At 52.6% G+C, this 14,430-nt stretch overlaps 1 protein-coding gene across 1 annotated transcript; it reads left to right on the forward strand.

Moving 5' to 3' along the window:
- The first annotated feature begins 252 nt into the window (after positions 1–252).
- Positions 253–13,173, forward strand: LOC144718762 (uncharacterized). The gene is made up of 5 exons (XM_078594280.1): positions 253–940; positions 6,283–6,313; positions 7,047–7,107; positions 9,764–10,122; positions 10,288–13,173. The coding sequence occupies exons 1-5, from the start codon at positions 822–824 to the stop codon at positions 10,426–10,428; spliced, it is 711 nt and encodes a 236-aa protein (XP_078450406.1). The 5' UTR covers positions 253–821; the 3' UTR covers positions 10,429–13,173.
- The last annotated feature ends 1,257 nt before the right edge of the window (positions 13,174–14,430 follow it).

Here is a 14,430-nt window from a genome sequence, read left to right on the forward strand (position 1 = left end):
GAGTGTGTGTGTGTGTGTCACACACCTACACGCGCGAGTGTGTGTGTGTGTGTGTCACGCACCTACACGCGCGAGTGTGTGTGTGTGTCACACACCTACACGCGCGAGTGTGTGTGTGTGTGTCACACACCTGCACGCGCGAGTGTGTGTGTGTGTGTCACACACCTGCACGCGCGAGTGAGTGTGTGTGTGTGTCACGCACCTACACGCGCGAGTGTGTGTGTGTGTCACACACCTGCCCGCGCGAGTGTGTGTGTGTGTGTCACACACCTACACGCGATCTTACATCTCCTTCAGTCGACAACACGACGCATCCAATCGTTAAGCGTGCGCCACCTGTATTGTGGCGAGCAATGAGCGGCCGATAAGGTACAGGGGGGTGGGTTGGTTCCTTCCTTACCTGCGTGCGTGTCAGTGTGTGTGTCAGTGTGTGTGTGTCTCGGTCTGTGGCTCAGTGCGTGTGTGTTTGTTACGTGTCTTGATCTGTGTGTGTTGTGTGTCTCGGTCTGTGTGTGTGTGTCAGTGCGTGTGTATCAGTGTGTGTGTGTTGTGTGTCTTCTCGTGTGCCGTGCCGGCCTTAATAGGTGCTCGCAAACAGCACTTGCCCCGACAGTCTGTTAAAGGCTGGGGATTCTTCGCCTTTGTTTGCGTGTCTCGGTGTGTCGCGTGAGCACTTCGCGCACGAGTCTATTGAGGCCACACGGGGGGTGTTGGTGGGGGTGTTGGTGGGGGTGGTAGCCTCTGTGGCTTTACCTTTGGTACGAGCGCGGATCGTCGACGACCTCGTGGACTTGGCCGCCGGGCTCCGCTCGCCGTGCCCCATGGCCCCCCCGGCTGAGGGGCCCGGGCCGCCCTGGAGCAGCTGGGCGCTGCTGCTGCCGCCGGCCTCGCTGCTCGCCCTGCTCGCCGCCTCTCTCGCCCTCTGCGCCACCTGCCGCAGGTACAGCAGCGACTCCCCCCTGCCGCCTTTGTCTTCCCGTCAGTAGCTCGCGCCGAGAGGACGATTGCCCTGGCGTCGAGTTCTCTCTCTTTCTCTCTCGGCTGGATGAGCGCGGGGGCTTGCGGGTGTTGGTGAGAGAGAGGGGGGGGGGGGCGCAGGTGAATTTTAAAAGTTTTTTTGCTGATACAATAGGACATCAAATGAGGGCAGACTCAGAGTTAATATGTAGAGAGTGTTTGTGTGATATAGTGCGGCCAAAATCAGTGACGATTATCTGATCCGGTCCTTGGCCTCCCCTAGGTTGACTCAGCCTCAAATGAGTACCTGGTGCGGTGTGTAAACATCGCCACTGGGGAGACAAAGGCGGCCGGGCGTGGTGCTGGCCACCCACCCCCTCGTGTGCCGTGCCGGCCTTCATCGGTGCTCGCTAACCACACTTGCCCCTACAGTCTGCACGGAGGGGTGTTTGTCTTTCTGTGTTTGTGTGTGACGGGACAAACACAGTGTTGTCTGAAGTCGCTTGGGCGGAGGCCTTCATCCAGCAGTGGATTGACCATAGCTGATGATGATGATGACGTGGAGGGACATTACCAGTGTTATGTATTTATTTATTCATTACCGTAATTTTACACGGCGCGCATAATGCGTGTGTGTGTGCGTGTCTCGAGGGAGGGTGGTCGGATCAAATGAGTTTTTAATGCCGCGTATTTTGAGTGTGGACCTTAATTAAACACCGCCTCTTCCCCAACATTAACCCCTCCTATTACCAAATAAAATACGTAATTACCACAACAATAATGCCTTTAATTGCCTTACAGGAGAGCGGCAATGAGTCTCAAGACTCGCTCTCAGAAGGATGGGATGTTTGGTCATGAATCCCGTTAACGAGTGACTTGGTTCGGGTGGGAACTGGAGAACCCAGAGACAGCTCCGCACAGATGGATTTAATCCACAACAAAGACAAAGTTCCCCCATGTAGCCTTAACAGATTGAAGGGGCAAGTGCTGTTAGCGAGCACCTATGAAGGCCGGCACGGCACACGAGGGCTGTCAGCACCATGCCCGGTCGCCCTTGTCTCCCGAGTGGCGATATTTAACACACTGCACCAGGTACTCATTTGAGGCTGAGTCGACCTAGGGGAGACCAAGGGCCAGTTCAGATAATTGTCACCGGTGTTGGCCGTGAGCGAGAATCCACCTCGGGTCTCCGGATTCGTAGCGAGGCGCGCTAATCGCTACACGACCGCTCTCGTGAGAGTATCAAGAATGCGTGTTGACCTTCTTTCGCACCGTACGTAGCCAACCGTGCTAATCGGAGGTGTGGGGGAAAGACAACAACAAACTAAACACAAAAATAAGTTGTTAAAAAAAAAGAGTTTTCAATCTCGAGGATTTCAAAGTGCGTAGCTCCCAGCGGCTCCCTGAAGTCGGAGGTGAAGACCGTGGCAGGCGGCCGAAGAAGCTCATCTGAAAGCGCGCGATGCAGCGAGGCCGTGTTTGTTCGACGGCTGAGCCAAAGGGCCGTTGCTGCTGCTGCTGCTACGAGGATGACGACGGGAGGTCGCGTGATGACGACGATGATGGTTTACGCTCCTTGACGATGATAATGAGGAGGTGGGAGGCTGGAAGAGGACGAGGCGGCGGTAGGGGGGGGGGGTCATGCACGAGGAGTTATTTTTAGTCGCGGCGGGTGCAACATTAACACATGCATTTATTCCGTGACATTTACACGCCCCGAGTTTGATGCATTCGCGTTATTTTGTTTTAATAAGGGCGACAAGCGAGCGAGCGAGAGTGGGCGCGCGCGCGTGTGTCTGTGTGGGCACGTCAGCGTTGGGGAGTGTGTGAGTGTGTCTGTGTTTGTGGGAGCGGTGGTGCAGCGGTTAGCGCGCTGCACTACGAACCCGGCGATCCGAGTTCGATTCGGGGCTCGCGACAAAATTTAAAGAGGCGAATATTTGAACCGGTCCCGGGCCACCCCTAGGTCGACTCAACCCCAAATGGGTACCCGGTGTGATGTGTTAATATCGCCACTCGGGAGACAAAGGCGACCAGGCGTGGTGCTGGCTACCCAGCCTCTCGTGTGCCGAGCCGGCCTTCGTAAGTGCTCGCTCGCAGCACTTGCCCCAACATTCTGTTAAGACTATACGGGGGTGGGGGGGTCTTTATTTTGTGTGTGTGTGAGAGACAGCGAGTGTGTGTGTGTGTGAGAGACAGCGAGTGTGTGTGTGTGTGAGAGACAGCGAGTGTGTGTGTGCGCGCGCGCGCGCAAGTGCGTGACTCAGTCAACTCATAACACCTGGGTCTGTCCCGTGACCTGCAACGGCAAGGTTTTCCACACTTCACGTGATAGCCTCAGAGTGCACCTAGCCTGGCACAAGCGCCGTGGTGACGTCACTGGCAGCCACTTCGCGGTGAATGTTGACGGTCTTTGCTGTGTGGTGAGAGAGTGCGTGTGTGCGATATAGTGTGTATGTATGTGAGAGAGTGTATTTATGTTGGTGTGTGTATGTGGCAGTATGTTAGTGTGTGTGCGTATGAGTGTGTGCGTACGTCTGGGGAGCGGTGGCACAGTGGTTAGCGCTCTGCGCTACGAACCCGGCGAGTCGAGTTCAATTCCTGCTCACGACCAATTAACAACAGTGACGAACATCTGAACCGGTCCTGGGTTTCCCCTGAAACCAGTAGCTGCTGCAGTGCGTAAACATCGGCATTGGGAAGACAAAGGCGGCCGGGCGTGGTGCTGGCCACCCACCCCCTTCGTGTGCCGTGCCGGCCGTCATAGGTGCTCGCTAACGGCACTTGCCCCAACAGTCCGTTATAAGGTTATACGGGGGACCTTTGTCTGTGCTGTGTATGTGCGCGCGAGAGAAATTCAGTGTGCGTGCGTGTTGTTTTAGGACATGCGGAAAACATGGTGGGCAAAACATGGGCAGGATAGCAACGGAATTCTTAAATCTATCTGTGCTGACATTTCAGTGTTATCTCCTCGCTTGCGTGTGGGTTTTCTTCCTACGCTCGACTCTTGGAACAAAATAAAAAATAAATATCACTCCCAATTATACAAAAACAAACTCCCAATTATACAAAAACAAATTTCATCACAGAGTTTTTGGGTTAGATCGCGTAAATATGTAAATGTGTCGTTAAAACCCGTCACCACCCGACACAGCCAACTAGTAAGGGTTGTCACGTAAACAGAACGTGGCCAATTCGTCACTAGTACTGCACATCGGTGTTGGAGAGCCAAGCCACGACATTTACAAACTGAGTACGCCGTTTTGCCAGTAATAACAACTAGCTTCATCAGGCGACAGCCAGATTTGTGGAGAAGTCTAACTGTTTCGTTCCTTATATAGAGGCGGAGATGTGGTGACCACGCTTCTGCGCTCTTGCACAATGTGTGTGTGGGGGGGGGGATTACTGAGGCAAAGTACATTATGCATTATGCGAGCCCTTTGAACATGTCCTTCCTGTCTATTGTGTTTATTAAAAAAGCCCTGCCAACGGTAATCCCTATGGAAGTAGTCTGCCGTTTGTAGGCATGTATGTAAAGAATGTATTATTTGATGATTCGCCTCCACGCAGCACTAAGGCGGTAGCTATCCGAACGGTTAAAGTTATTTAGATTTCTTTCAATTTCGATAGATTCTCTCATTAGTCTTGGCCAGTAGTAGCTAGTTTTGCACAACACTTCAACATTATCCAAATCAGTTGAGTGTCCTTGTTGGCACGCGTGTTCTGCTACTGCTGACAGTTGTATTTGGGATAATTTAATATTTATCTGATGTTCTTTTAGTCTGGTGCTGATCATTTTCATTGGCCAAACATCTCAATGTGGCAGTACCCTCTTGAAAAGGGCCTCACCGCTCAGTGAGTCTGTAGCTGGGTAATTAAAAGGATAGCCATTATAACATTATCATAAAATAATATACAAAAACATTTCAGCAGGGGTCTGGTGTTGTGGGAGCGGGGCGTTAGCAATGATCTGTATGTGTGTGTGTGTCTGTTGAAATTCTTTCGCACCGTACGTCGCGAGCCGTTGCTAATCGGAGGTTTGCGCGAAAACCACTTAAAGTGCAGCTGCCCTCCAGCGTCCGGATTTATATCTGTGTGGAAGTAGAGCAAAACAAAGCACATTTGCCATAAAATGCCTCGCTGGAGCCTCTAACGAAGCTCATTATGCGCGCTGCGTGAATAATCGTGAGAAGTATCCCCTTCTTCTTGGTTCTTTCGGTAAAGTCACGTAGAAGGGAAGTAATAAAATAATAAAAATAAAACATAATAAAAACCACTGCAAGTGCAGCTGCCCTCCCTTCTACGTGACTTTACCGAAAGAACCAAGAAGATGAATCCCTGCAGTCACGAAAGCTTTAAATCGAAAGTATCCCCTTAATGAGGAGGTTCCGTCCAATCGTGGTGGGGGTGGCTAGGAGAGAGAGAGAAAGGCGGGGTGGGGGTGTGAATTCGCCAGCCCTGCTGGGAGACGCGCGGCGATGCGCGGATCACACCGCCCCCTCGCGTGCGGTGGCGGAAACCCTCGCAGGAGGTCAAAGCGAAATCCAGAGGTCACTTCTTTAATATCATGGTCCGTTCTCGGTTCGGCTTCGCACCTCCGATTAGCACGGTCGGCTCCGCACGGTGCGATGAGATGGTCGACGTACCCTACATCGGGGCTAACGGTCTCATGCATTAAGAGAGACCCGGGGTAAAATGAAAAAAAATTTAGCCGTAAAAACAAAGTTTTTCACTATAAATCCTTTATATGCGTGGCATCGGTTTTATTTTATTATTCATTTCTGTTTTTCTTGAGTAAGAGTTTCATTTTTATCACATTGGTATTTTAAATAAAATATGAAAAAAAAAATTCCCTAAAAAGTGGAAAATTTTAGAAAAAATTTTCACGAAAATAAATTGTCACGCACAACGAGTCTGTGTGCAAAATGTCAGCTCGATTGGATCACGGGAAGTGGGTTAAAAAACGACCGAAAGATTTGCACGGTCGTAAGCGCGCAAGCAAGCAAGCAAGCGAACTTAATATAAAGTATTTAATAATACGGTCACGTTGCAGAAAGAGAAAAATTCGATTTCTAGTTGTTGTTCAATTGATCGCATTTGCTGAGCGGAGGCCCAAAGGCCCGCAAGGAAAATCACGGGCTAAGTTGCAATCGAGGTCACACGTTGCTTGAATGCCACGGGTTGTTAGCCGCGGCCGGGAATCAAACTTAGAATTCTGCCATCGTGAGCTGGAGGAGCGAGGTCGCGCATTGTTGTTGTTGATGTGTCGAGTCAAGAATGTCGCTCTCTCTCTCTTTCTCTCTCTATCTCTCTCTCTCCCTGCAGGATCTTCCCAAAGGCATACAATACATTCCAGGTGAGATGCTGCGGGTTCCAGTCATCACCATCACCATCATCATCCTCCTTTGCCTATTAGCCCAGGGGGTCGGCAACCCACGGCTACCGTAGCCGCATGCGGCTTTTTTAACGACTGCTTCGTGACGTTAATCACATTTATAAGATTGTTGTTGTTTTTTATATATACACCGAATTCGATTAAATATGTCTCGTCTTGTTATTTTAGTTTGCCGACCCCCCACCCTGTCCATGTTGGATCTTCGCCGCGAGATATTGTGACCCCCTCCCCTCCCTCGCCCGACCCGAGGGGGGGGGGGGGGTCTGACAGAGCTAATGAAGTCACAGCTCAAGAACCCTAAATGGTAACGGAGACGAAGTGTAAAAGCTGATGCGTGGCTCACGGAGCCGGGACATTTAACCTCGTAACCCATGAACAAACACACCGGCACGGATGGGCCTGCGAGATGCATTATTCATCGTTGGTCTCATTAGTCACCGCATTCAGTCGTAAAACACGCGCAGGCAACGATCCATCGGCGTCAGCTGAACAGACTGCTGGGGCAAAGTTGCGCCTTGGAGCGAGCACCGGTGGTGGTGGTTAATCCGCGCGCATTCCAATGGAGCGCCGTGGGCTTCCCGCAAGAGTGAGTCTCACGCCAAATGCGTGAGACGGTGACAGTTCACCCAGCTTCAAACCCCCTCCCCCCACCTCCCCCTCCCCCCGCCCTCCTCCCACCCCCACCCTCTCACAGGGGGATCGGCTGGAAGAGGGGGGCGGGAACCCCGAGCGCATCTATTCACATCAGACCATGGGTGAGTCTTAACGAATTACTTAATTGAAATAAGAAATCGCAAAGATTCCAACGTCGACCCCCCCCCCCCCTATTGACAAACTGTCAATGCGCACTCGCAGGGCGGTGCCTGCGTTTTAGTTTGTGCCGTGCAGGGACAGCTGTTAACAGGGGGTCCCATCGGCTAAAAAATATCGATAAACACTACAGCTGGCCATTGCATCGTTTGAGATGCAAGGGAGGTATTCGGTTGAAACTAACTTTTTTGTTCGCACCGTATGTAGCCAACCGTGCTATTCGGAGGCTCTTCCGCCAGCAGTGGCTTGAGGAAGCAATAGCAGGGCCGCACCTCTACCTGGCTCCCTGCTAGTCAAAAAAGAAACGCTTAATTTTAACCGATGCCAACAATTCCCCAAGATCTGCGGTCCTACATCTGGATGTTTGGTCAAATTCCATACGCACGGGGGAAAATCCCCCATATTAAATCCATGTAAAGATGGCCATCAATCCACTTGCTGTACTGCCGTACCCTGGCAAGCCAAGAGATGACGACGACCTTGACACCCACGGGGTAGGGACTTCAACGACACCTCTGTGTGTGTGCGTGTGATCCACCAATCCCTCGCCTCCAAGGCGCTCGATTGTAGGCGTGCATAGCCACCAGCGCCGGGCAAACGGGTGGAGTTTGAGAGGCCCCCAGTATTAAATTGGGCAGGTGTGGCGGTGTAACATGTCAATCCACTGCTGGATGAGGGCCTCCCCACACCGTGTCGTTCATGTGGGTTGTTTGACCATACTTCACCACGCTGGTCAGTGCTGGTTGATAAATGGGGGGCGGGGAGGGGGGAATGGGGAGGGGGTATCCGTTGACACATCACTTGCCGGCGATGTTCACGGTAGCGAGATGTTAAATCCCTCACCTGGCATGCAGGAAGTCGTGGGCTCAATCCCGACCCTGACGCCTGTATATTTTGAGTTTGTATGTTCTCCCCGTGGTCGCGTGTACTTTTTCTCCGGGTCCTCTAGTTTTTCACCTCCACATTTAGAATCAACGCTGCGTTTCGAGTATGTGGCTGCTACACAATTCTACACGATAAGCCACTTCGTTCGGCTATCACTTGTGGCCAGGTAGCTTCTTTAATCGAAAAAAAAGCTATGTAGCTCAGTGGGCCTTACCTGCTAAAATTAAAATAGTTTCGTTTTTTAAAGCTTGGTTTAATATCACTCGCCACTAATGTTCACCGTGACCGCGAATCGAAATCGGGTCGCTACCACCGTGCTTTTGAAGCGCACACGCGCTCCTAAACCACTGCGCCACCGCTCCCATTGCTGTCACCCCATACGGTTTACCCCGTATTCTTGTACAGGGAAATTGAGTTTTTCAGCTCCACACGGCGTACAACCGTTTCAATACGGGCAGCATTTTTTTGTGTCTATTTTGTTTGTGTTTCTCCCTCGTGGTGGTGGGACTTTGTGGGCTGAAGGTTGAGATTTATTAGGGGCGCGGGGTGACCAGTAAGGTCTGAATTGGTCTGGACTAAGGTAGGGCGCCGGTATGGGGTTAGCAGGTATGCGTCCCCCACACTTGGGACGTGACTCAGAGAAAACAACGGCAACTGTGGAGCAGTAGGAGAAGTAGAAGGGGGGGGGGGGGAACACCCCCCCCACCCACCCCCCGTGAGCAGATTAACGCGTAATCAGCCCGCACCACGCGGCCACAGTGGCAAATCTGGTGAACGAAATCTACGTCCCCTCCTCCATCATCGATTGCTAACTATTGCTTCCTGCCCAGAGCCGTACGAAGCTGCGCTCTGCACACTCAGCAAACAATCGCGCGGAGGCAGGTGCCACCCAGGCCACGTGTTGGGTACAGCGCCTCGCATCAACTGGTCGCTGTCGTTGTTGTTGCCGTTGGTTGCTGTCGACTGTTTAGTTTTATTTTCGAGTGCCCTGCGATGCAATTGAATCGTGTGCGTGGTGGTTGGACACTCGAATCCAGTGGTTGAACTTCACTCATTGGTTCTCCTAGCCGTGTTGAAGACTCGGTTGACTGTGCCCGTCTCACCCCCGCGCTATGTTGAAACAAAAACCCGAGACAAGATCTCCCGTATAGCCTTTAACAGACTGTTGGGGCAAGTGCTGTTTGCGAGAACCTACGAAGGCCGGAAGGGTACAAGGAGGGGGTCAGTGGCGAGCACCACGCCCGATCACTTTTGTCTCCCCCAGTAGCGAAGCTTACACACCGCACCAGGCACTCATTTGAGGCTGAGTCGACCTGGGAGATGCCCAGGATAATCGTCTCTGGTGTTGGCCATGAGCGAGAATCGAACTCGGGTCTCCAGGTTCGTAGCCCAGGGCTCTAACTGCAGGTCACCTCGCCTCTCTTTCCACCGCTTCCATCACACTGGACCGCTCTACACTGGCATCCCCTCCCCTACCCCCCATCATTGTCTCTATCCCCCCCCCCCGCCCACCCTCCTAATGTTATTATCCATAACCTTTCTCGATTCAAGAAACGTGCTGCACTCTTATTATCTATAGTTCCTTCAAAGAGCGCTGCCTACTGCTGCTCGCTCGGCGTTGTGGGTGCAATCACCACAACAACAACATCAGCAAACAGCAGCAACAAACTAAAAATACATTTAAAATATTTTATTTTCTCCGGTGTCTCTGTTCAGACGACGCCTCGTCCCGGCGTGACTCTGCGTCCAGCGCCACGATCCAGATTCCCCGCGCCCGCGTGGCCCCACAGATGCCGCTCCCCGACAATGGCGATAACAATAAAGACAAAGGCGGCTGTGACAGCGACGCCGTGATGATGGACAACTCCTTGTACCAGTCAGTGGATGAGTTCTCGGCCCCCGGAGTTCCCTCCACCGCCGCCACCGCCCCGACGGAGCTCTACGCCACGGTGCTCAAGCGGCAAGGGTCAGCGCCGGCGGGGTCTGCGGTGGGGTCAGGAGTGAGGTCAGGGGTGGGTTCAGTGAAGGTCAACCCGGTTCAGGACAGAGCCTCCCGCAAGACGCCCGTCCCAAAGGTGAAGCGCGTCACCTGCGGCATGCCCCGGCTGCGCTTCTATCAGCTGCGCGCACTCGAAGCGCTTCGCAGCTGCGCGCACCAATCGCGTCTCTTTGTTTTTTTTAACGAGGGCCCCCGCGCTCCCTACCTCTCTCTCGCTCCCTCTCTCTTCTCGCTTCTGCAGGTGGCGGCAGACACGGGCGACCTGTACGCCACCGTGGACAAGTCGAGGTCCCCAGCGCCTCGGCGTGGACGTCCCAGCGAGGTCGTCCCCACGGCTCGCCCCGACCTCGACGATTCCATTTACGAGGCCATCCTCGAATGAGTCGCTCCGCGCGACGTGGTTTGAGAGCTGTGGCCGTTTGGTGGGGGGGAGGGGGGGTGACGTTTCATACACAACCAGGACAAAGATAACCCGTGGATTATCTTTGTCGACTATTGGGGTGGGGGTGTCAAATGTTGTCCGCGAGCACCTCCTATAAAGGGCAGCCCGGTGCACGGCGGGGTTGGTGTGGTGAGCCGGCTGCCTTTGTCTCCCCCAGCCAGCGCCGATGTTTACGCAGCGCACCGGGTAGTTGAATAGGGCCGAGAGGATCGAGGGGAAGTCCAGAGCTGGTACCGGGTAGTTGAATCGGGCTGAAGAGAGTCCGAGACCGGTGCTGATGTCACTCCTGATGTCCGCACTCGGCCCTTGAGTGAGTGCCTGGTGCGGTGTGGAAGCATCGCCACTCGGAGAGACAAAGACGGCTGCGGGGAGCCGCTGGCCACAAGCACCCCCTCGGTGTGTCGCGTTGGCCTTCGAGAAGGCGCTCGCTAACTGCACTTGCCCCAACGGCCTGTTTAGGCTACACGGGGGATCTTTGCCCCTGTCTTGTTTGCGTGTGCACCAGGTGACCTTGTGGAGGCGCGCCACGTGGGAGTGCCAGCAGGTGTGGTGCAGACTTCCACACCACCCATCCCACACAGAGGCAAAGATCCCCTGCGTAGCCTTAACAGACTCTTCGGGGCAAGTGCTATTAGCGAGCACCGATGAAGGCCGGCGTAACACACGAGGGGGTGGGTGACCAGCAACACGCCCGGCCGCCTTTGTCTCCCCAGTGGGGATGTTCACGCACCGCACCAGCTACTCGCTGGAGGCTGAGTCGACCTAGGGGGAGGCCCAGGACAGGCTCAGATAATCGTCACTGGTGTTGGCCGTGAGCGGGAATCGAATCTGGGGCGCTGGCTTCGTACCTACAACAATACACAGCTCTCCGATGTGGGTTCGGGTCGTGCCGCGTGTTGCTCGGCGTGATGTCCGACGTTTCGCCGCGCGTGCTGGGAGCCACTCCAGGAACTGTGCATCACAAACCCCTACGCGGGCAGTGGTGGCTACGCTGATGCACGCGGCTGCCTGTAATCCAGAGCCGTGGAGGTAGCAGCGAGGGTTGGTGGATCACGCGCAGATGTTGCAAAACTCCCTTCCCCCGGAGGCATCGAAGATTTGCGGTATACTCCTGGCTCTGCCACGAGAAGGCAGTACAGCAAGTGGACTAATCGCCATCTGTTTCCATCAGTACCGGGATGAAGCGTTGTATAAGAATAATAATGAGCGCACCTCGTCTTTAATTGGCTGCAAATATTTTAGAATGAGAGCCCAATGCAGGATGCTCTTGCAAAAGGGTCGTACGACTCAGTATGGCCCATTTGGACAGACAAATAAAGAACTCGGTAATTAACTTAACTTTCGTAACTTCTTAACCCCATGCCCCCAGACTCATTAAGCCCAATGGGGTCATCACCGCGGTCATTTGCTGCTGATGCCACTGCGTCCTTCTGCAAAGTGGACACGTGATGTTCGAGATGAACTTTTACAGACTCATCTCCACCGCCATCTGCCTTTAGGACTTCCTGTTTTTTTTGTGTGTTTTCCGTGAAGTGCGCGTGGGTTTCACATCGCATTCATAGTCTCATCACCGCCATCGCCACTCGGGTCTTCTGGTTGATTGGCGACCCTCCCGAGTGGCACTGCAGAGGCCCGTCTCGAAGACAAAGGTCCCCCTGATAGCCTCCAAAGAGTGTCGGGGCAAGCGCTACACGAGGGGGTGGGTGGCCAGCACCGCGCCCGGTCGCCTTTGTCTCCCCAGGTGCGATTGTTTACACACCGCACCAGCTACTCATTTGAGGCTCGCTGCGCTACGAATCCGGCCACCCCCGAATTCGATTCCCGCTCACGGCCCAACGTCAGTGGCGATCATCTGACCCGGCCCATCGGCTCCCCGAGGTTGACTCAAGTGATGACGGCACGTGGTTGCGACGTGTTAACATCGCCTTACTCGGGAGACAAAAGCGGCCGTGCGGTGGCGTTGGCCACCCACTGCCTCGTGTGGCGTGCCGGCCTTCATAGGTGGTTGGACGCACTTGGTTATTGATCCCCCGGCAATGAGTTCGATTCCAGGCCACGGCTATGACGTCAGTGGCGAGTGATGTCTGGTGGAATCGGTTCTGCCCCCCGCCCGCCCCCACCGCTATCCCCTTTCACTAACTCGCACTGGCGGCCCGCTGGAGGTGGTGGATGTGATGCATCACAGGTGCCATAGGCTGCTGCGGCTTGCGTTGAGTACAGCGCAGCAAAATCAGTTGTACTGTACTATCTTCCCACGTCTATGCTCTCCGCCTTCACTAAACTGCACTGACCAGCGTGGTGAAGTATGGTCAAACAACCTCTTCCATGACTCGAGACGGCGCGGGGAGGTTTTCATCCAGCAGTGGATCGTCGTGTTAATTTTTTGCTGTACATTAGTTTGACTATTTAAATGCAAAACTGTTCCCATGGAAACCGAATTATTGGTGCGTAACGATTCGCTCCCATCGAAATTCAATTATATTATCAATTGTTTTGTTAAACATTGCGGGGTTATATCCAGTATATATATATAGCGGCCTCCAGTGGCTGGAAGGGGTTAGCCACTCACGTGAATACGCTTTGTACAGCACACACGGTTGCAAAAATAATCGATTATTGTACTCGGTTCGATGTATGTACGTTGTGGGTCGTTTAATAAATAAAAGCAGTCTAGTATTCCAATCATCGAATGGTTCTTGGAGATACTTATCCTTCGATGCATGTACATACCTGTCAACCCATGCCGCGCATCCGTGTTCTTGTACAGGGAAACTGAGCTTTATTTTTGTTTGTCTATTTGTTTGTTGTTCTTCCTTGTGATGATGGGATTTTGTCGGATGCACGCCGAGATTTCTCAGGGCACGGGGTGACCAATAGGGATCTGAATTGGTCTGTGATAAGGTAGGGCACTGATAATAGGTTTACAGCTGTGCATGTAAGCATGTATGTTGAACCTTCTTGGTTCTTTCGGTAAAGCCACGTAGAAGGGAAATAATAAAAATAAAACATAATAAAATAAAATTCTCACGACGTTTCGGCCACAACGCAAGCAGCTGTCTTTCCGACAGCCCTGTTCTTCACCTGAGGACGGCTGCTTGCGTTGTGGCCGAAACGTCGTGAGAATTTTATTTTATTATGTTTTATTTTTTTTCATTTTATTATTTCCCTTCTGCGTGACTTTACCGAAAGAACCAAGAAAATGAATCCCTGCAGTCACGAAAGCTTTAAATGGAAATATGTATGTTCAACTTCTTTCGCACCGTGCGTAGCTAACCGTGCTGATCGGAGGTGCGGGACCCCGGGTCTCGTGAGTTATCACGTGGCTCAAACTCTCCGTAATAACATTGAACATCGAAGCAGAAAATGATGGATTAATTGTTTTTAAACAACTTCAATCGCGACGACAAATTCGTGATAATCGAATCGAGTGGGGGTATGGGTCTGCTCGGCTCTACATTGGCTGAGCGAACGATGGGTTGTGGCGTTACCACGTGCTCTTCGTCGTAAGCGCTTTGTAGATTTCGATGTAAAGCTTTCGTGACTGCAGGGATTCATCTTCTTGGTTCTTTCGGTAAAGTCACGTAGAAGGGAAATAATAAAATTTATAAAAATTAAACATCATAAAATCATTCTCACGACGTTTCGGCCACAACGCAAGCAGCCGTCCTCAGGTCTGTCTCCCCGACAGACCTGGTCTTCACCTGAGGACGGCTGCTTGCGTTGTGGCCGAAACGTCGTGAAAATTATTTTATAATGTTTTATTTTTATTTTATTATTTCCCTTCTACGTTACTTTACCGATAGAACCAAGAAGACGCTTAGTAGATATTTTTATTGAACGTCGTTGCTCGTAAACGACGACAACAAAACATTCTCCAGGACAAAGAGCGCTTATAACGAATCGGCGTTCTACGGGGTGGGGGTGGGGGGGGTCTGCGTGCAC

This window comes from Lampetra planeri, chromosome 5, assembly GCF_965212315.1.
Source record: "Lampetra planeri chromosome 5, kcLamPlan1.2.h2, whole genome shotgun sequence".
NCBI lineage: Eukaryota > Metazoa > Chordata > Hyperoartia > Petromyzontiformes > Petromyzontidae > Lampetra > Lampetra planeri.